The following is a 23,175-nucleotide window of genomic DNA, read 5'->3' on the forward strand; positions in this document are numbered from 1 at the left end:
TAACTTTACTTTATAAAATTTATAAAGCAGAGTTACAGCAAGTTAAAGCATATAATAATAATTACTTACTATGTACTTTATGTCAGATTTTCGCTGTTTGGCAGAATAAATCTTTATAAAACCTACTATAGTTAAATCTATCTTTTTATTTATACTTTGGTTGCTCCACTACCACCCACCATGAAAGCTGGAGCACCCACTAGTGGGCGGTAGGGACCACGTTAACTACCACTGGTTTAGCTTGAGGTTGTTCATCGCATTTCCTCTGAACCTTAAGCCCTGTGGGCCTAGAGCATAATGGGTTTAGCCCCTCAGGAAGCACAGGTGTCAAGTTCAGCCCACCTGCAAATATACCAATCACTAAAAACTTTTTTACATTTCCTGAGTACCACTTAAACCTCTCCTATCACACACAGCCTATACTGCCCTTTAGGAAATTTCCCAAGGGCAAGCTCATGCACTCCACTCACTCTTTCCACTCCTAAGCCTATTGACTGGTAAAACTACATCTTTTTAAAAACTACCCAGATCAAAATTTTTTATTGAATTTTATTGGGCTGACACTGGTTAATAAAATTATACAGGTTTCAGGTGCACAATTCTATAATACATCATTTGTATATTATTGTACTATGCGTTCACCACCTGAAGTCAAGTCTCCTTCCATCACCAATGATCCCCCCTTGCCCTCTTCTCGCTCCCCCTGCCCCCTTTCAATCTGTAATCAACATACTGTTGTCTATGAGATTATTTTTGTTTAATCCTTTCATCTTTTCCACCCAGGCCTCCCCTCTGACAGTTGTCAGTCTGTTCTATTGTTAATTTATTTTGTTCATTTTAGTCCACATATGCGTGAATCATAGTGTACTTGAGATTTTCTTTTTTTTTTTCATTTTTTCATTTTTCTGAAGCTGGAAACGGGGAGAGACAGTCAGACAGACTCCCGCATGCGCCCGACCGGGATCCACCCAGCACGCCCACCAGGGGCGACGCTCTGCCCACCAGGGGGCGATGCTCTGCCCATCCTGGGCGTCGCCATGTTGCGACCAGAGCCACTCTAGCACCTGAGGCAGAGGCCACAGAGCCATCCCCAGCGCCCGGGCCATCTCTGCTCCAATGAAGCCTTAGCTGCGGGAGGGGAAGAGAGAGAGAGGAAAGCGCGGCGGAGGGGTGGAGAAGCAAATGGGCGCTTCTCCTGTGTGCCCTGGCCGGGAATCGAACCCGGGTCCTCCGCACGCTAGGCCGACGCTCTACCACTGAGCCAACCGGCCAGGGCGAGATTTTCTAATGTGTATACTGCTAAATACCCCAATCCAAACATAACTAAAGACAATGTTAATTATCTTCCATTGTTCCTTGCAGCCCTTTTATCTTAAGTGAAAGAAAGGGAGATAATGAGACAAACTCCCACATGCACCTCAACTGATCCACCTAGCAACACCAGACTGGGCGAAATCAACTGAGCTATCCTATCCTCAGCATGGGGGGGGGGGTGTGAATTAAACCAATCAAGCTACTGGCTGCAGGAGGGGAGGAGATAGAGGGTAAGAGAAACAGATGGCCGCTTTTCTTAGATGCCCTGAGCAGGATTTGAACCCAGGACATACATTCGCAGGGCCATCGCTCTATCCACTGAGCCAAATGGCCAGGGCCTACAGCCCTTCTTTCAAATCTCCTTCTCTAAACAAGTTCTGAGTACTAGCTATAAGAACAAACATTAATATTCCCAACTTTCCTGTATGTCTGTTGAAGGTGGGTTAATTTCCTATTCTACCTAGGTAATTCTAGAAGCAAGGGCTTCTAATTACCTTTCCAAGAAAACCAATTACAACAAATAAAACCCAGATTCCTTTATGTGGAACCTAATGTCTCTCACTGTCCCAACCCCATAACCCCTTCTTCCAGCTGCACCTTAAACACATAGTGACCCAACAAATTAAACAGTCTTCCCATCTCCCTGCTTTGCTCATACCACTTTTGCCACCTGAAATGCTCTGGTACCTTCTCAGTCAGTCATCTTCCAGAAATATCACCCACTTTGTCTGTGAAGCTTTCCCAATCCCCCTAAAGTAAAAATTAATCATTCCTACGTCTTCAAACTTGTTGGATTTTGGGCTATACAAATGTAGAGTATCTGCATCATCACAGAAATGTTCTGTGGTACAAAGTTGCTCTAAGTAGCCTGACCAGGCGGTGGCGCAGTGAATAAGAGCATTGGACTGGGATGCAGAAGGACCCAGGTTCGAGACCCCCAAGGTCTCCAGCTTGAGCGAGGGCTCATCTGGCTTGAGCAAAAAAATAAAAATAATTTTAAAAAGCTCACCACCGAGTAACCCCCTGGCTCGAGCAAGGGGTTTCTCTGTCTGCTGAAGGCCCGCAGTCAAGGCACATATGAGAAAGCAATCAAAGAACAACTAAGGTCTTGCAACAAAAAACTGATGATTGATGCTTCTCATCTCTCTCCATTCCTGTCTGTCCCTATCTATCCCTCTCTCTCTCTGTCTCTGTAAAAAAATTAAAAAAAACAAAACAACAAAATTGCTCTAAGTAATATTTTCCTTGAAATTAACATTTTTACTTTTAAAATCTACTTCTGCCGTTTTAACAGTATTAGTGTTTCCTATATCTTAAAAAGTTAAATAGAAGTATTTTTTTGGGGGGGTTGTATTTTTCTGAAGCTGGAAACAGGGAGGCAGTCAGACAGACTCCCACATGTGCCCGACCGGGATCCACCCGGCACGCCCATCAGGGGGCGATGCTCTGCCCATCCGGGGTGTCGCTCTGTCACGACCAGAGCCACTCTAGCGCCTGGGGCAGAGGACAAGGAGCCATTCCCAGCGCCCGGGCCATCTTTTGTTCCAATGGAGCCTCGGCTGCGGGAAGGGGAGAGACAGAGAGGAAGGAGAGGGGGAGGGGTGGAGAAGCAGATGGGTGCCTCTCCTGTATGCCCTGGCCGGGAATCGAACCCGGGACTTCCGCACGCCAGGTCGACACTCTACCACTGAGCCAACCGGTCAAGGCCAGAAGTTTTTTATTTTTTATTTTTTTTGTATTTTTTCTGAACTGAAAAACAGGGAGACAGAGAGACAGATTCCTGCATGCATCTGACCAGGATCCACCCAGCATGCCCACTAGAGGACGATGCTCTGCCCATCTGGGGCGTTGCTCCATTGCAACTGGAGTCATTCTCTGAGGCGGAGGCCATGGAGCATCCTCAACACCTGGGCCAACTTTGCTCCAATGGAGCCTTGGCTGCAGGAGGGGGAGAGAGAGAGAGAAAGGAGAGGGGGAAGGGTGGAGAAGCAAATGGGTGCTTCTCCTGTGTGCCCTGGCCAAGAATCGAACACAGGACTTCCACATGCCAGGCCAACGCTCTACCACTGAGCAACCGGCCAGAGCCTTACATAAAAGTTTTTTATCAGTTCAAATTATTTGTATTTTTGGTCTGTGCATACACACACTACAAACAGTTCCCAACTTCTCACAAAGCAATCAAATGTCACTAATGAAACATCAATCTTCACCACATAATACATATAGCTGCAACACCTCAAACAGGGTACACAACTCTTGCAAAGTATAGGCAAAGTCCATACTTTTTTTTACCATATCACAGAAAATCATCAACATAGTATCCTGCATAATTCTTACATTATAACAACAGTAAGCCAACTACTGCACCAAAGAAAGAAATCCTTAGGGGAAAAAGAAATAAAGAAATCCTTAGCTTTCCACTTTGCCATCAACTCGATTGAGATGAACATACATGCACTAAAAAGATTTAAGACTCTAGTATCAAGACAGTCTGGGTCTGTCCAAATCCCTTCTCTGCCTTTCTAGCTTTCTAACTGACCTCTCTGTTGCTTAATCACTCTCAAATTCAATTAATCATCTTAAAAATGGAGAAATTACAGCACCTCCCTCATATGGTTGCTTTAAGATTAAATTTTGTTGATCTACTTTTATATCAGAGACTAGCACAGAATAAATAATAAAATATTAGCTATTATTATAGTTTCAGTGAAGCACTGGTCTGAGTTTCATAAAAAAATACCAACCAACCAGTTTGCTATGAAAGTTCTGCTTCACCTTCTCACACTGTCCACTAGAATCCAGTCAGCCATCTTTAAAATCATCTACCCATGAGAAATAAAAAATCCTACTACTTCAATTTAAAAAGAACAATTTAATGATGGTCAATATGTCAGACAGCGCATATTGACAGGTACTTCAACCTAAAGGCTTACACACATACACAAACGTGAAGAGAGCCCAAAATATTCAGTTGAGTATTAGTGCCAGCACCAGGACCTAGTTCAGTTCTTTCCAGCGCAAATTCACTGTAGAAAAATTAGGAAACAGGCCCTGGCCGGTTGGCTTAGTGGTAGAGTGTCGGCCTGGCGTGCAGAAGTCCCGGGTTCGATACCCAGCCAGGCAAACAGGAGAAGTGCCCATCTGCTTCTCCACCCCTCCCCCTCTCCTTCCTCTCTGTTTCTCTCTTCTCCTCCCACAGCCAAGGCTCCATTGGAGCAAAGTTGGCCCGGGCGCTGAGGATGGCTCCATGGCCTTTGCCTCAGGCACTAGAATGGCTCTGGTTGCAACAGAGCCATGCCCCAGATGGGCAGAGCATCGCCCCCTGGTGGGCATGCCGGGTGGATCCTGGTCAGGCGCATGCGGGAGTCTGTCTGCCTCCTCGTTTCCAACTTCAAGAAATACAAAAAAAAAAAAAGGAAAAACAAAATTAGAAAACAACAAAGTACAAAGAAGAAAACAAAGATTGCAGTAACTGTAATTCCACAACTATCTCCTACGCATCGCAGATGGCCACAATTAGCATTTAGATAAATACTTCTAATACAGGCAACCTCGTTTCATAGCACTTCACTTTACTGCACTTCACTGATGTGTTTTATACAAACTGAAGGCAAGACCCTCCATCAGCAAAAAGATTACAACTTGCTTCACGGCAGTACTAGCTTTATTGCAGTGGTTTGGAATCAAGTCCATAATATATTCAAGGTATGCCTGTAATTATGTAAGTACTAAAACAGACTAGATACAAAACTCCATTCAGGCTGTTTCTCCTCAACGTATCCTGTGAAAAGTCTTCAGTGGCTGAATTATTCCGTCAGGATAGTAACACAGAATACATACGACAAGATATTTAAAGGCAACATATCTACTGCCGTCCATTCACCAGGAACTTCTCAACTTTGCACACAGCCTGTATCCAGTCCCCACTTAATGGCAGGAAGCTTCTCTTTCATCCAGGTCAAACTCCCTGGTCCCACAGCTTTCATTATTAAGCCTTCATATGCCAAATAAGCTAAGCATTCTACATTTAATTCTCCCAAATACACTCTCACAAAGAAACTATTACTGACCCAATTTTATAATGAAGATCTGACTCAAGGATTCAAAATGAGGACTATTGAATTCCAAATCTCATACATGCATACTTCAGTAGTGCCAACCAAACCCATTTAATTTATGCCTACTTCTTTCTACACCTTCCCTCAAACTCTCCACATTCTTTCCTCCATGTATTCTAATCCTATATGCTCAAGTCCCACAACTCCCCCTTTCCTCATCATTCCATCCCCCATTGATATAACTCCTCCTCTGAATTCAATTATTTTAAGTCTGTATATAACCTTTAACTGCGGCTTTATGTCCCTCATATTTCCAACTAGAATATCTCTAGACAGCAATATTGTTATCTCACAATTCCTCATCTATACCACACACAATGCCAAGTTAAAGCTGCTAAAAACATTAAGTACCTAGACACTTGTTGTTTGACTGACATTACTTTTCCTCCATTCCAAATTACAGGCTGACAGTATTGGAAATTAATTCAAATTGAGACAGAGAATAAATAGCACTGATCTCTCTTTCCTAGGTAAGCAATAATACCAGCAAAACCTTTTAACACATTCAGATAGGATATTAAAAACAGCTGCTGCCTGCCTGGCCGGGGGGTGGCACAGTGGATTGAGCGTCAGAATGCGATGCGGAGGACCCAGGTTCGAGACCCCGAGGTCACCAGCTTGAGCATGGGCTCATCTGGTTTGAGCAAAGCTCACCAACTTGGACCAAGGTCACTGGCTTGAGCAATGGGTTACTGGGTCTGCTGTAGCCCCACAGTCAAGGCACATATGAGAAAGCAATCAATGAACAACTAAAGTGCCTCAATGAAAAACTGATGATTGATGCTTCTCATCTCTCTCTGTTCCTGTCTGTCCCTAACTATCCCTCTCTCTGACTCTTGTTGTCTCTTGTAAAAAAAAAAAAAAAAAAAAAACAGCTGCTGCCTGACCAGGCGGTGGCGCAGTGATTGGAGCATCAAACTGGGACTCAGGACCCAGGTTCAAAACCCCAAGGTCGCCTGACCAGGTGGTGGCGCAGTGGATAGAGCGTCGGACTGGGATGCGGAAGGACCCAGGTTTGAGGCCCCGAGGTCGCCAGCTTGAGCGCGGGCTCATCTGGCTTGAGCAAAGAGCTCACCAGCTTAGACCCAAGGTCGCTGGCTCCAGCAGGGGGTTACTTGGTCTGCTGAAGGCCCGCGGTCAAGGCACATGTGAGAAAGCAATCAATGAACAACTAAGAAGTCGCAATGCGCAACGAGAAACTGATGATTGATTCTTCTCATCTCTCTCCGTTCCTGTCTGTCTGTCTCTGTCTCTCTCTGCCTCTGTAAAAAAAAAAACCCCAAGGTCGCCAGCTTGAGCATGGGCTTACCCAGCTTGAGCTCAGGCTTACCAGCTTGAGCGTGGGGTCACTGGCTTGAGCATGGGATCATAGGCATGACCCCATGGTCACTAGCTTAAGTCCAAAGGTCACTGGCTTGAGCAAGGGGTCAACTGGCTCTCCTTGAGCCCCCCCACTCCTGTCAAGGCACATATGAAAAAGCAGTCAATGAACATATAAGGAACAGCAACAAAAAAATTGATGCTTTTCTTTCTTTTCTTTTCTTTTTTTTTTTTTCATTTTTCTGAAGCTGGAAACAGGGAGAGACAGTCAGACAGACTCCCGCATGCACCCGACTGGGATCCACCCAGCACGCCACCAGGGGCCACGCTCTGCCCACCAGGGGGCGATGCTCTGCCCATCCTGGGCGTCGCCATGTTGCGACCAGAGCCACTCCAGCGTCTGAGGCAGAGGCCACAGAGCCATCCCCAGCGCCCGGGCCATCTTTGCTCCAATGGAGCCTCGGCTGCGGGAGGGGAAGAGAGAGACAGAGAGGAAAGCACGGCGGAGGGGTGGAGAAGCAAATGGGCGCTTCTCCTGTGTGCCCTGGCCGGGAATCGAACCCGGGTCCTCCGCACACTAGGCCGACGCTCTACCGCTGAGCCAACCAGCCAGGGCCAAAATTGATGCTTTTCATCTCTCCCTTCCTGTCTGTCCCTGTCTCTGTCTCATACACACACAAAAAAAATAACAGGTGTGACCAGCACAGATTCTAAAAGGTAGTTTCATGTTTATAAGTGTGTGTAGAACTGCTCTCAGGATATTAGGACAGCTGTTGCTCTAAATTCACCTTCTTAAACAAGAAAATGAGCTTTTCAGAGAACCTATAATAATTAGATTATCAAATAAGAAATGGCGGCAAAACTGATTATTATATTAACCAGAGTGTCCTCTGGTTACTTAGGCCCAAACTAGAAAGTACCGTATTTCCCCATGTATAAGACGCATAAACTTTTTCAAAAATGTGGGGTCTAAAAACTGGGTGCGTGTAGAAGTGTGGCATTTCAAATGCCATAGATGCAACTGAGGACCAGACAATATATGAAGACAGTGATTAGTCATCAGACACAGATGAGGACAAGCTAACAGATGGGAGTTTTGACAGTGATAAGGAGTTGTATGAATTTTATGATGCATAAAACTTAAGTTCAATAAATTTATGTAATGCTTTTTTTTTTTTCAAATTTCGGGCCCCAAAATTATGGTGTGTCTTATACATGGGAGCATCTTATACATGGGGAAATACAGTATCCCCCAAAAAAGTTGCTACTGACTAAATAACTTGTTTTTCTGAGATACAGTATCTAAAACACTCCTGAGCCAGTGACTTTTGCACATTTGATGAACCTTAAAAGGCAAACTTCTAGATTCTATTTACTGTTCCAATATATAGTAATCCATTAATAAAGAGGATTAATAAAAAATACAAAAAGGTAATAATAGCAATAGTAGCAAATACTTGCACAGACTTTACTCTAAACACTTTAGTTTAACTCCTTAATCTTCATAACCCCCAGTAAGGTATATAAATCATTTATGTTCCTGGTATAAACTAATCTCTTAAATTTTTATAGAGTATACTGTTCTGGAAATATGTACTGAAACTCTACGCATTTATATCCTTTCCCCTAGCAGTTTGACATCTGGAAATCTATCCAACAAAAATAGAAGTATTAACATGTAACCATAAATATAAAATACTTCTTAAAGAACTGTTTGTAACAGCAAAGTATTAGAAATAACCTGAGTGTTTGAAGAAAACATGTTACAGCCATAATATGAAATTACATAGTTAAGGAGATAAATTCATATTTAACTCTGAAAGTTATCTAAAATACAGGGTGTGGACCCTGGCCGGTTGGCTCAGCGGTATCCCAGGTTCAATTCCCGGTCAGGGCACATCAGAGAAGCACCCTTACCCTTCTCCTTCTTCTCTGTCTCTCTCTTCCCCTCCCGCAGCCAAGGCTATACTGGAGCAAAAGTTGCCCCAGGCGCTGAGGATGGCTCCATGGCTGAAAGGGAGCAACACCCCAGATGAGCAGAGGATCGCCTCCTGGTGGACATTCCAGGTGGATCCTGGTGGGGAGCATGAGGGAATCTGACTGCCTCCTCATTTCTAATTTCAGAAAAAAACAAATAAAAATAAAATAATATTGTGGCAAAAGGATTACAGTTTTGAGTAGGTGAAAGTTTATTTCTGCATTATTTCTTTTATTATATTATTTTCCATATGAACTGTAAACCTTCATTTGCATCGTGTATGACTGAAAAAAAAGTTGCAAAATATAGTATGATCCTATTTAAACACACACACTCAAGGTATATAAGTGAAAAGCTAGAGAAAGGTATGCAAGGATAGAAAGCAAATAATTAAGAGGGAGAGAAAACTCCACTTCAACACTTTAGTATTTGTTGTTGTTTTTGACAATGACAGAGTCAGAGTCAAAGAGAGGGACAGACAGACAGGAAGGGAGAGAGATGAGAAGCATCAATTCTTCCTTGCGGCACCTTAGTTGTTCATTGATTGCTTTTTCCTATAAGTGCCTTGACCTGGGGGCAACAGCAGCCCGAGTGACCCCTTGCTCAAGCCAGTAATCTTGGGCTTCAAGCCAGTGAACATGGGGTTATGTCTATGATTCCACACTCAAGCTGGTGAGCCTACACTCAAGCTGGTGAGCCTGCGCTCAAGCTGAATGAACCCATGCACAAGCCGGAAACCTCAGGGTTTCAAACCTGGGTCCTCCGCATCCCAGTCAGACACTCTGTCCACTGCACCACCTCCTGGTCAGGCAACACTTTAGTGTTTTTATTGTTACAGCAAACAAGTATTCTGTTAAAAGTCAGTTAGAAAAAGAATGTTTTAGTTTAAAAAACACAATTTAGAACCTACTACTGACAAAGTTCCTGTAAATAACTTCTACCAATTTTGTATAAAAGGTTGTATTTTAGTTCTTAAATGATTTTAATAAGCTACTTCCAGAACCTCTGAAATTAGATATGAGGGGAAATGGTGTTAAGTGGTCTGAAACACTAGTTAACAAATCAGCCTTCCTTTTCTTTAAATCCAAGTCATGCTGCTCTTCTTAGAGCTACATGACATGAGAAGACATTCACTTCATAGAATAACTGTCTTGCACAAATAAGGTATCAGATGTTAATCTGCCAGTCACTTAAAAATTACACATATTTTCAGCTTTTGCTCTGAAGGGTGATTATTAATCATTTCACCTCTTCAAATTCCTAATATGTTGCTTCATCAGGAAGTCCACAAAATTGATAATGTAAACAATTCATGCCTTATGACCCAGTGATTCCACTTCTGAGTATATATATATTCAAAGAAACCCAAAACACTAATTCAAAAGAATATATGCACCCCTACGTTCATTGCAGCATTATTTACAAATAGCCAAGATATGGAAACAGCCCCAGTGCCCATCAACAGACAAGTGGATAAAAACTGCAGTACATGTAATACAATATATTACTTTGCCATAAAAAAGACTGAAATCTCAGCATTTGTGACAGCACAAATGGACCTGGAGGGTATTATTATGCTAAGTAAAGTCAATCAGAAAAAGACAAATACCATATGATTTCACTTATATGCAGAACCTAAGGAACAAAATAAACTAACAAAACTGAAACAGACTCAGATCCAGAGACAAGACTGATAGTTGCCAAAGGGGAGAGAGTTTGGGGGACTGGGTGAAAGGATGAATGTACCAACTGGTATTTACAAAGTAGTCACGGGATGTCAAGTACAGTATAGGGAATATAGTGAATAATGTTGTAATAACTGTGTAACTACTAGAAATATGGGGGGCTACTTTATGAAGTGTATGTACACCTGAAATTAATACAATATTAAATGTAAACTGTAATTAAAAAATTCAGACACAATTATTTTCATAAGTAACTCATTTCTACCCTATAAATTGTTCATTGTGGAAAGTATGGCTCAATTAACCTCACTACTGTTTGACATTCCAATGACATTTTTAATGCAGAAAAAAACGCTTTATGGTTGGTTGTACCTTTTCTAATGTAATAATCCAACTAAATATAAAATTAGGCTTTCCTTCTTACTCCAAGCCTATAATCAAAAAACAACACGGACACTTCCCAATTTAGAACTCCACAAAGTTTATCTTGAGGCCATCCACATCTCACCCACGCTACCACACTAGAGGAGAGCAACATCAACACTCACATGTACTACTGCATAGCCTCCTAAGGTATCACCCTGCTGCTGCTCTTGCCCTTCTCAAATAAATCCACTCTCCTCAAAAAACTTAATCATGTTTTAAAATGTTAGAATACCTTCCACTGCGCCTAAATAAAAATCAAGAATGTGACTTTGCAAGATCATCCGCCATCATCTAGTCTGCCCTCCCTAACTCCTCTCCAGACTCATCTCACACCATTCTCTCAAGTGGCTCAAGAGTAGCAGCTATTTTCCTCTAAGTCTGTCAAATCTGCCAAGCTCTTCTTGGAACAGTTCGTCTTCCCTTGCTGTTCCTTCTGCTTGGAACAGCTCTTCCTCAGACCCCCTCAGACCCACAACCTCCAAGGTAAATTCCTACTCATATTCCAGGTACCAGCTTATATGGCTTTTTTTTTTTCCCTAAAGTTGGAAACAGGGAGGCAAGTCAGACAGACTCCCGCATATGCCCAACCGGGATCCACCCGCATGCCCACCAGGGGGTGATGCTCTTGCCCATCTGGGGCGACGCTCTGTTGCAACCAGAACCATTCTGGCGCCTGAGGCAGAGGCCACAGAGCCATCCTCAGTGCCCGGGCCAACTTTGCTCCAATGGAGCCTTGGCTGTGAGAGGGGAAGAGAGAGACAGAGAGGAAGGAGAGGGGGAGGGGTGGAGAAACAGATGGGCACTTCTCCTGTGTGCCCTGGCCGGGAATCGAACCCAGGACTTCTGCATGCCAGGCCGACGCTCTACCACTGAACCAACCGGCCAGGGCCACATGGCATTTCTTAAGAGCACCTTTCATCTCCACCCAACATATAATTTAAATTAGTATTTAATTGTCATTGTATCTTGTACTTTCTCACCCAAGCTACCTTTACCACAGTTAGTAATTTCGTATATATTTGTTTAACACCTGGCTTTTTCCATTAGTCATGTCCATGAGGATCCTGTTTATTTGTTCATCAGACTACCTCTAGTGATTAACACAATGGCTGTCATATTGGAGGCTCTTAATCATTTGCTAAGAGAAAACCTAAACCTGACAAAAAAAAAAGTGAGCATCTCTTCCGAGTAAGACTCAATTAGCTCCTCAAAAACTGAATTCAAGCCCTGGCTGGCCTGGGGTGAATTCAGGAGTCCTGGGTTCGATTCCCAGGCAGGGCATACAGGAGAAGCGCCCATCTGCTTCTCCATCCCTCCTCCTCTCCTTCCTCTGTCTCTCTCTCTTCCCCTCCTGCAGCCAAGGCTCCATTGGAGCAAAGTTGGCCCGGGCGCTGAGGATGGCTCCATGGCCTCTGCCTCAGGCGCTAGAATGGCTCTGGTTGCAGCAGAGCAATGCCCCAGATGGGCAGAGCATCGCCTCCTGGTGGGTGTGCCGGGTGGATCCCGGTCGGGCGCATACGGGAGTCTGTCTGACTGCCTCCCCATTTCCAACTTCAGAAAAATACATATAAAAAAAAAAAAAAAAAAGAAAGAAAACTGAATTCAAATGCTGTTACCCCCACCCACAATTGAAATGAGGTACTTCCATGATAGCCACTGTGGGGTAGTCTGCAAAGGGGGCTGATCACGAGAGGAACCCAGCCCCAGGAACTTTGGCTAGAACCGCCCACACTAGGGCGCGCCAACAGAAACTTCCCAGGAGTCTTTGGCAAAAAAGCGACTGTCTGCCAGCCAGTGAGATTTCACATCATATTAGCTCGACCACCCTAGAGACCCTTTAAATATCCCCCACACGCGTCACCCCATGCGACTTCCCTGGCCTCTGTGTCCCCGGGACCAGGGAACATCGTCAGGCTGGATGAGCTCTGTACTCAATAAAGCAGGGGTCCCAAACTACGGCCCGCGAGCCACATGTGGCCCCCTGAAGCCATTTATCCGGCCCCCGCCGAACTTCCGGAAGGGGCACCTCTTTCATTGGTGGTCAGTGAGAGGAACATAGTTCCCAATGAAATACTGGTCAGTTTGTTGATTTAAATTTACTTGTTCTTTATTTTAAATATTTGTTTCCGTTTTGTTTTTTACTTTAAAATAAGATATGTGCAGTGTGCATAGGAATTTGTTCATAGTTTTTTTTTATAGTCCGACCCTCCAACGGTCTGGGAGACAGTGAACTGGCCCACTGTGTAAAAAGTTTGGGGACCCCTGCAGTAAAGCCTTTTTTTATTCCACATTTTGTGGCTCCACCCTTCCTTCTTCCTCTGTGGGGGAAAAATACATTACAGCCACCCCTCTGGAATTTCCATCTCATTTCCACCCTCACACTGAAACAAAAATGCATACCAGCCTCTGTGTACTTATTTCTGAGATATAAAACCATTTTTCCGGCCCTGGCCGGTTGGCTCAGCGGTAGAGCGTCGGCCTAGCGTGCGGAGGACCCGGGTTTGATTCCTGGCCAGGGCACACAGGAGAAGCGCCCATTTGCTTCTCCACCCCTCCGCCACGCTTTCCTCTCTGTCTCTCTCTTCCCCTCCCGCAGCCAAGGCTCCATTGGAGCAAAAATGGCCCGGGCGCTGGGGATGGCTCTGTGGCCTCTGCCTCAGGCGCTAGAGTGGCTCTGGTCGCAACATGGCGACGCCCAGGATGGGCAGAGCATCGCCCCCTGGTGGGCAGAGCGTCGCCCCTGGTGGGCGTGCCGGGTGGATCCCGGTCGGGCGCATGCGGGAGTCTGTCTGACTGTCTCTCCCTGTTTCCAGCTTCAGAAAAATGAAAAAAAAAAAAAAAAAAAAAACCATTTTTCCATATAACCACTACAAAGATCAACCTTTCCACTTCCAGGTTCTACTCAGCCAGACTCCAACACAGCAATTTAAGCTAATCAAAATCACAGTTCAAAAATATTACTTAGATGTATGGCATCCCTATAAGTTCCTGAGGAATACAAACAAAAATATAGGAAAAACATGCAAGAAAAATCAAAGTATTTAAAGGAGATCTTATCAGAATGACATGGTATATCTGGTCACCCATCACTTAGCCTTTGAGGAAAATTTACTTGTAACCTGGAAAGATAAGATTCTTTTTTTCCTGAAAGAACTCAGGTTCAAGTAATGGAATTATGTAAAAGTATGGTAATGACTCTACAAAATGAGAGCATAAAATAAGTCTAAAAGAAAGGGCAGTAAACACCATTCTAATATTTGAGATTTTCTTCCCTCTGGAGCAAGTATTTTCAACTCTAGGCAAGAAAAAACCAAGATGTTACATGCCTAACTCAGTGCACCAGCCTTTTTAGGTCCTTGGAGGGAACTATGACAATGAAGAAAACCAGGATCTAGAGAGGAAGACAATGTCAAATAGAAAAGTAATGGTTAAATACTTTAAAAGAAACTTCAATGCTTTTTTTTTAAAAAAAAAGGCACTTCAATACACAACACACTTCCCTGGAAATACAAATTAGAACATACCCATTGTTAAGAAATATACAAATTGGTGGTGAGGGGGTATGTATGCTAACAAGTAGAGGCTTTCTTTCGAGATTGATGAAAATGTTTTAAAATTGATTTAAGCCCTAGCCAGATAGCTTGGTTGTTAAAGCGTCAACCCCAAAGCAGAGGTTGCCTGGTCAGGGCACATACTTTGTTCTTGTCTCTCTCTCTCTGTCTCTCCCTCCTCTCCCCTCCCTAGCTAAAATCAATAAATTGAAAAAAAATTTAAATTGATTTGATTGTTGCACAATTTCGTAACTACACAAAAACAATTGAACTACACACTTTAAATTATATCCCCTGCTGGCCCTGGCCGGTTGGCTCAGTGGTAGAGCGTCGGCCTGGCGTGCTGGAGTCCCGAGTTCGATTTCCGACCAAGGCACACAGGAGAAACGCCCATCTGCTTCTCCACCCCTCCCCCTCTCCTTCCTCTCTCTCTCTCTCTCTCTCTCTCTTCCCCTCCCACAGCCAAGGCTCCATTGGAACAAAGTTGGCCCGGGCGCTGAGGATGGCTCTGTGGCTTCTGCCTCAAGCGCTAGAATGGCTCTGGTTGCAACAGAGCAATGCCCCAGATGGGCAGAGCATCGCCCCCTGGTGGGTGTGCCAGGTGGATCCCGGTCGGTCGGGCGCATGCGGGAGTCTGTCTGACTACCTCCCTGTTTCCAACTTTGGAAAAATACAAAAAAAAAAAAAAAAAATAGGCCTGACCTGTGGTGGCGCAGTGGATAAAGCATCGACCTGGAAATGGTGAGGTCGCTGGTTCTAAACCCTGGGCTTGCCTGGTCAAGGCACATATGGGAGTTGATGCTTCCAGCTCCTCCCCCTTCTCTCTCTCTGTCTCTCTCTCTCCCTCTCTCTCTCCTCTCTAAAAATGAATAAATAAAATTAAAAAAAAAAAAATATATATATATATATATATATATATCCTGCTAAAAATTAAAAACAAAATCGACAAAGCCATCAGACTTCACTTTGGGTCTGGGTGCGCTTTTAGAAAGACCTGGGTTGCCTCTAAAATAAGGGGCAGAAACTTGACAAGTAGAAAGGAAACATAACCTTCTGAGTATCAAAGATCAGGCCAGTAGATAGGCAGCCTAGTTTGGCTAGTGCTTAGGAAGCGTGACAAACGTGAGGGTGAAAACCGGGTCTTAGAACAGATGACCGTTAACGGCCACACTCAGAACTTATCAACTAGTTCAAAGTTTAAGAAATTTTGTCCAAAAAGAAAACAATAGATTGAAAAGCCTCTACGTACTCAAAAAGTAAGTTTTATTTACTCTAACAAAGAAAGACCAAGGTGAATTATGATTTCTTAGAATTGTGTCTATACTGGTCCCATCACTTAGTATAGCTCAGGGGTCCCCAAACTTTTTATACAGGGGGCCAGTTCACTGTCCCTCAGACCGTTGAGGGGCCGGACTATAAAAAAAACCTATGGCCCTGGCCGGTTGGCTCAGCGGTAGAGCATCGGCCTAGCGTGCGGAGGACCCGGGTTCGATTCCCGGCCAGGGCACACAGGAGAAGCGCCCGTTTGCTTCTCCACCCCTCCGCAGCGCTTTCCCTCTCTGTCTCTCTCTTCCCCTCCCGCAGCCAAGCCTCCATTGGAGCAAAAATGGCAGCCAAGGCTCCATTGGAGCAAAAATGGCCCGGGCGCTGGGGATGGCTCTGTGGCAGAGTTGCTCTGGTCGCAATATGGCGACGCCCCGGGTGGGCAGAGCATCGCCCCTGGTGGGCGTGCCGGGTGGATCCCGGTCGGGCGCATGCGGGAGTCTGTCTGACTGTCTCTCCCTGTTTCCAGCTTCAGAAAAATTAAAAAAATAAAAATTTAAAAAAAAAAAAACCTATGAACAAATCCCTATGCACACTGCACATATCTTAAAGTAAAAAAACAAAACGGGAACAAACACAATACTTAAAATAAATAACAAGTAAATTTAAATCAACAAACTGACCAGTATTTCAATAGAAACTATGGGCCTGCTTTTGGCTAATGAGATGGTCAATGTCCGGTTCTATGTCACTGCTACCCTAACAAGTGATATGACGCCTGCGTCCTGTGTCACCGGAAGTAGTACTGTACATGAGCACCGCCACATACAGTACTCCAGGAGTGTGCTCCTCTCACCGACCACCAATAAAAGAGGTGCCCCTTCTGGAAGTGCGGGGGGTGGGGAAGGCGGATAAATGGCCTCAGGGGAATGCAGTTTGGGGACCCCTTATAAATTCTAAAAGTCAAAGTGAGCCCGAGTCATTCATTAACAATTGTGGCCAAATCCTGGTTTGACTGTCTCACTGTGAAAGTGGACGCGCACAGAATAGCAGAAACAACCCAATACAGTTCAATATACTGAAACTGAAAAAAGCAAAATGAATGCAAAGGTATCAAGGTGGCAGCGATTTTACTAAATCCTTTTCTGATTCTAGCCGTACTGCCCCAACCTGGTCCATCTTGAGCTTGAGCCTCAGGGTCCTCACGCTCCGTCGCTTCCGGGCGCCGCCCCGCCCCCACTCACGTGGGACTCCGGCCGCTCCAGGCCGCTCCACAGTTTTGCCGCAGGCAAACACCAGAACCCGGTCAACTTTTATTAAGTGCCTGCTGTATACGAAGCTAAGAATTCTGTTAGGTTCCAGAAACGTCCGTACACTCCAGGCCTGGTCTGTGCCCGCTGAAAGAAGACCTCGGTCCCTCCTACACCCCAGGCCTGCCTGCCTTCCAGCTCGTGACTAGAGGCCTCCGCTGGCCCGCGCGCCGTACCCAGCATTCATTCGGCCAGCGGACCACCGAGAAAAGGTCTCGCCCCCTGGCTCAGACCCACACGGCAGGTCGCGGACCGTAGTAACGTGGCATCCAGTGGGGGTCCCCTACCTACGGGGCCTTAGGCTCGGAACTGAAAGGACTCCAATGCTCGTGTTCCCCAGTTCCGAGGGTCGCCGACGGGAGCAACTGCTCTCTCCCCACCCTCGGTGCACGCGGCCGGCCTGGCCCACACTTACGGCGTGCAGCGGTCGCTGTACTCATTCGCAATGGTCTCGATGCCGCCGGCGCGCGCTACAGCCACGTAGCAGCTCTGGAAGCCCAGATCTATGCCCACCACCGACATGGCGCTGGCTACAGCTCAGGCTCGAGCCCGGGTCCGGCCGGCGAGACAGGACGCGGAGCACGACGGAGACGGCGCACGGAGAGTGGACCGTGCGGGCCGGAAGACCGGTGCTAGTGCGGGACTGGCGAGAGCCGAGGTCCTCGGAAACGGAGCTGCTGCGGAGCGTGCTGCTCGGCCGGCTCCGGCTCAGCGGCCGCAGAGAGGGCGCCGGGCAGCGGGGGCGGAGAAGATCTCGAAAGATCTCGTTGCGACGAGAGTGAAGCTGCAGAACGAGAACTACGAAGGAAAGGAATGTTCTCGCGAGCACTCGGTGCAGCCGCTCTTCCTTTTGCGGTCCCGCCCCTAGTTACAGACAAGTGTACGTCACGTCCAGCCTCGAGGTGCTCTGAAGATGGAAAGGAGTTGCAGAACCCGCCGCAGCTGCTTCCCACAGATGCAAAGAACAGCTGGGCACCTTCCCTGCCGAAAGAAAGGAGAGCCGGCTAGAAGCAAAGTGCTGAGAACCTGTGTTTGGTCTACTTTCGCCCCTTTACCTTCTATCCAAAGAAACTTCCGGTGGCGGGTTCTCCTGCGCTCCTCCTTGTGTCGGTCCCCCAAAGTAGGAGCGAGAGCTAATTTTCAAAACCCGGAGGACTCTCCTGTTGCTCTTGGGATAGGTTGGACCGTAGAGGAGAAGGCAGCTGTTGGAACACGGCCCGGAGTAGGGCCTTAAATCGAGCTAAGTATGTCAAAGTCAAACCGCCCCTTCCGGCAGAGGGAAGAAATCCACTCTCAATTCCACCGCTTTGAGGGGTTTTTTCCCCCCGGTTAATTCTTGTCGCGCCGCTCTATAGCCCACTCCTATCCTTAGATAGGACTGAGGGACCTACAGGACTTCAGCCTTTTTATCCCCAAAATATTTCAAGCACCTGTCCTGAACTGGATGCAAGGGACACAGATGATAAACTACTTCGGTCTGTTCGGCCTAGCAAGTAAAGTGGTAGGACTATATGACTCTAATTAATTTTTTTGAAACATTGTTGCAGACTGTCTTCCAATCACCAGCTACTGAGCAAACGGGGACTGGAATAGGTACCTCTGCCATGCTTGCTTTCCCTTCTGTCTCCAAAGCTGGCAGAATATTAGCCACTTCCCAGGCATGATCCTGGGACGTTGAAACTAATGAATCTTAATTTAAGAGTCTATCACTGGCACGGACACCTGGGAGAGCAGTGAGTTGCTGAAAGTTCCGTAGTGTTCCAGGTGCAGAGGGGAAACCAGCTTGCGCTCAAGAAGGAAGCTATGTAATAAGCATGTCTGATAAATTGCCTAATGAGAGATTTCAGAAGAGAGGGGATCTGAATCTCCAAGTCTCCAGTAATTTGTTGTAATGTCTTATTTTAAATATTTACTTTATGATACTATTTTTTAAGGGTCCCCAACACAAAGTTTGTTGTTTTTTCTAGTTAGGTTGACCTGGACCTTCCTCTGTCTCCTATTTTTTTTCTTAACTAGGGGGATATTAGTGACACCAAGAACAGTATTGGCCTTAATTATGACAGGCTGTCTCCATTAGTCTGCTCTAGGTTATTAAGCACTGAGCAAACAAAGGCTAGGGTGCAGGCTGAAGTGTCTAATCCACCTAAAAGAACACTGTGTCTAACAGACTCTCTCCCTTCCTTCTTATGAAAGGCTTCCCCATCCTCTAGCTAAACTGGCAAAAAGCACACCCATATAACTCTTTATGTTCCAACTTCATATCTACTTGCCCTATTTGCCTTGGCACTGCTTTCAATTTAAAATACCATCAACCCTATCAATCTTAAGGATTTTTCCTTCTTAAAAATAAAACATTAACATCAGTCACAAAGAGTACTCATCCTGCTAAAAATAGTTTCCTGGATCATCAAACTTATAGCTCAAGAGGCTATTCTAGGATAGTTTTTTTGTTTGTTTGTTTGTTGTATTTTTCTTAAGTTGGAAATGGGGAGGCTGTCAGACTCCAGCATGTGCCTAACTGGGAGCCACCGGCATGCCCACCAGAGGGCGATGCTTTACCCCTCTGGGGCATTGCTCTGTTGCAACCAGAGCCATTCTAGCGCCTGAGGCAGAGGCCACAGAGCCATCCTCAGCGGTTGGGCCAACTTTGCTCCAATGGAGCCTTGGCTGCGGAGGGGAAGAGAGAGACAGAGGAAGGAGAGAGGGAGAGGTGGAGAAGCAGATAGGCGCTTCTCCTGTGTGCCCTGGCCGGGAACCGAACCCGGGACTCCTGCATGCCAGGCCAACACTCTACCACTGAGCCAACCATCCAGGGCCTATTCTAGGATATTTAAATAAATGAAGTCAGAAAAAGTTATTTAAGAATTCTGAAGAATCTTAATGACAAGTTTCCAAGAATCACAATTGTGAAGCAGCGAAGTTGTCAGAATGATGTTGGAGAAACTAGTTGAAGCACAAGTTCTTTTCATTCAGCATAGTATCTTGAGTACTTTTTTTTTTATTGAGTACTTTTTTAATGTCTATTAATTTTGGAGAAGAAAGAAGGGAGAGAAAGGGATAGACAAGAACATCCATCTGTTCCTGTATGTGTCCTGACCAGGGATCGATTTGGCAACTTCTGCACTTCAGGACAATGCTCTAACCAACCAAGCTATCTGGCAAGGGCTATCTTGAGGATTTTAGAAAAACAAAGTTGTTAAATGCCTTTCTCTGGTACAATGATTAAATTTAGTTCAAAGAAATTATCAAGGTGTTTGTTTGTTTGTTTGTTTGTTTTAAAAATACAGTATTCATAGGCTGCTCACCATGAAACAAAAGTTTCTCAATTGGGCCCTGGCCTGTTGGCTCAGCGGTAGAGCGTCGGCCTAGTGTGCGGAGGACCCGGGTTTGATTCCCGGCCAGGGCACACAGGAGAAGCGCCCATTTGTTTCTCCACCCCTCCGCCGCGCTTTCCCTCTCTGTCTCTCTCTTCCCCTCCCGCAGCCAAGGCTCCATTGGAGCAAAGATGGCCCGGGCGCTGGGGATGGCTCTGTGGCCTCTGCCCCAGGCGCTAGAGTGGCTCTGGTCGCAACATGGCGACGCCCAGGATGGGCAGAGCATCGCCCCCTGGTGGGCAGAGCATCGCCCCTGGTGGGCGTGCCGGGTGGATCCCGGTCGGCGCATGTGGGAGTCTGTCTGACTGTCTCTCCCTGTTTCCAGCTTCAGAAAAATGAAAAAAAAAAAAAAAAAAGTTTCTCAGTTGGGAATTCATAATTATCCCTGCCAAGTGTCCTGTGGAATACTGTCCCATATTCAGGAACAGCTTCTGCAATTCTTTGCTGCAGGAGGACGCTAAAAGCTCACATAATGGTGTTTTCTGGTCTCTCTGTCGTAATGAGTGGACCAGTGCCCTTATTCAAACCACCACTCCTATCTTATACTCCAAAACTCTAATCACTCAATAATAATTACCATATTCTACCTCACCTCTGTCTCCTACTACATGTGCCAGACATTGTGCTGAGTGGTTTGGATATCATAATTCATTTAATCTTCATAGCAAGCACAATAGGGAGGCATTATTTTCCGTTTTTTTGTTTTTTGTGTTTTTTTTGGTATTTTTCTGAAGCTGGAAACGGGGAGAGACAGTCAGACTCCCGCATGCGCCGGACCGGGATCCATCCGGCACGCCCACCAGGGGGCGATGCTCTGCCCCTCCGGGGCATCGCTCTGTCGCGACCAAAGCCACTCTAGCGCCTGGGGCAGAGGCCAAGGAGCCATCCCCAGCGCCCGGGCCATCTTTGCTCCAATGGAGCCTCGGCTGCGAGAGGGGAAGAGAGACAGAGAGGAAGGAGAGGGGGAGGGGTGGAGAAGCAGATGGGCACTTCTCCTGTGTGCCCTGGCCGGGAATCGAACCCGGGACTTCCGCACACCAGGCCGACGCTCTACCACTGAGCCAACCAGCCAGGGCCTATTTTCCAATTTTATAGATGAGAAAACAGACCTGATGAGGTTGAGGAATCTGCTCAAGGTCACACAGCTTTTATTTTTTATTGTATTTTTAAAATTTATTTATTGGTTTTAGAGAGGAAGAGGGAGAGAGAGAAAGAGGCAGAGAGATGGAAACTTCAGTCTGCTTCTGTATGTGCCCTGACCAGGGATCAAACTGGCAACCTTTGTGTACCAGGATGATGCTCTAACCAACTAAGCTATCCTGACAGGGCCAAGGTCACACAGCTTTTAAAACTCTGACTTCAGCATAGGTTTCCTATAATGACACTGCTGCTTTCTTTAAATTCATGTTCCTTATAGAGATTCATTAAAGTGAATATGGGAAATAAAAGTAAAAAATTTCATCTAGAATCACTACTGACATTTTGGAATACTTTCCTTCCTTTTGGTGTTTTTATTGTATATGATGGTTGAATTTGGTTGTGCCTTTTTTTTTTAACATTAGGTTAATTTAGCCTTTCCCAAACTGTATTCCCTAGGACAGTGTGTCATGAGGTATTAATAGGTTAATATTACCATTTTAAAGGCTCTGAGAAGTCCTGTATAAAACCTATTTCACTTTGTTGAATCATAAATACAAGTGTAAATATAAGAAATACTAGTTAAAGAGTAGTAGAACACAATTTAGACTCCTGCTTTTGCCCTTTAAGCATTTTTCTAATCATATGCTCTTCTGATATAAAAACTACCACTGTAGTTCATGTCTAACTCAAAATTGGCTGGAATCCTTCCTTACTCTATCAAACTGTCTGCTTACGTAGTACCACTATGATCTCATTCTGAGATCCTTCTACAGAGCCCCTTGTTTTGTCCTTATATGTATGGGCTGATTACACTGATACAAATGGCCTGCACATTCATTATCAGTCCTTTCCCTCTTTATAATCCTGAAATGCTAGATGAACTTTGCCCAGATTTTGCCAAGCCATATAAGCTGATATGCTCATGAAAATTTAACCCCTTCCTCTAGGTCCTTTGATCACCGGACATATTCCTGGCCTGACTCACAATCTCTTACACATCAGTTCCACGCTCCCTTCAACCACCCTATGCAGCCTTCTTCCACCTCTAGCAGCTGACATTCCAACTCCACCCCAATGCCCTGTCTGTTGATCTGGTCTGTTGAGAGCAGAAACATGATTGGCCGGTTCAGTCCACCCAGTCCAAAGTGTGGAGGGATCCCAAACATCCCCCCTACCTCCACTCTAGGGAGCTATCCTGCCACAGTAGCAGTTACCATCTTGTTTCTACAAATTACAAAGCTTTCTTTACCATCTTTTGTTTTAACTATCAAATTCATCAGGACCCAGTGTATACTGTGCTGGTTCCTCCTCAGCTGAAAACAGCTGGTTTATCTCAGGACAGCTTGCTCTTTTCTTCATGCTGTAAGACTCAAAGACAATGACTTTAAAAGACCCTGTGGCCTCTGATAATTCACTTTTCCTGATTAAAGAGGAATCTAGAGCGTGGCTATTTGTAATTTGACAAAGAATCAGTGTTACTATGAACAGTGTTACTATGAACAAGTTGATGTGGCATTCTGCCCATACATTGCTTCCCAACCAAAAGAGAATCATTTATTTTCTTGTTGACATGTAGTTAATGTTCAATTGCAGAGTGAGTTTAAAATCTAAATATATCACAAATGATAACCATTTGGCACTTAAATGCCAGCAGTATAAGCTCTAAATCAGAAGAGAGTGACTAGCATGTTTTCCT

At 45.3% G+C, this 23,175-nt stretch overlaps 1 protein-coding gene and 2 non-coding genes across 3 annotated transcripts in view; all 3 read right to left on the reverse strand.

Moving 5' to 3' along the window:
• Positions 1–20,125, reverse strand: part of HSPA4 (heat shock protein family A (Hsp70) member 4) — a 57,254-nt gene extending 37,129 nt beyond the window's left edge. Inside the window, exon 1 of the mRNA XM_066278324.1 lies at positions 17,381–20,125. Within this exon, the coding sequence (XP_066134421.1) occupies positions 17,381–17,487 (107 nt within the window). The 5' untranslated portion in view covers positions 17,488–20,125. The remainder of the gene's footprint in view (positions 1–17,380) is intronic.
• On the reverse strand, positions 18,502–18,641 carry LOC136336653 (small nucleolar RNA SNORA7). Its single transcript, XR_010731489.1, has one exon. It is a non-coding gene; the product is annotated as a small nucleolar RNA SNORA7 (small nucleolar RNA).
• A 1,214-nt stretch (positions 20,126–21,339) lies between the features above and the next one.
• On the reverse strand, positions 21,340–21,415 carry TRNAT-GGU (transfer RNA threonine (anticodon GGU)). Its single transcript has one exon. It is a non-coding gene; the product is annotated as a tRNA-Thr (tRNA).
• Between the last annotated feature and the right edge of the window lie 1,760 nt (positions 21,416–23,175).

This window comes from Saccopteryx bilineata, chromosome 4 (assembly GCF_036850765.1).
Source record: "Saccopteryx bilineata isolate mSacBil1 chromosome 4, mSacBil1_pri_phased_curated, whole genome shotgun sequence".
Taxonomy (NCBI): Eukaryota; Metazoa; Chordata; class Mammalia; order Chiroptera; family Emballonuridae; genus Saccopteryx; species Saccopteryx bilineata.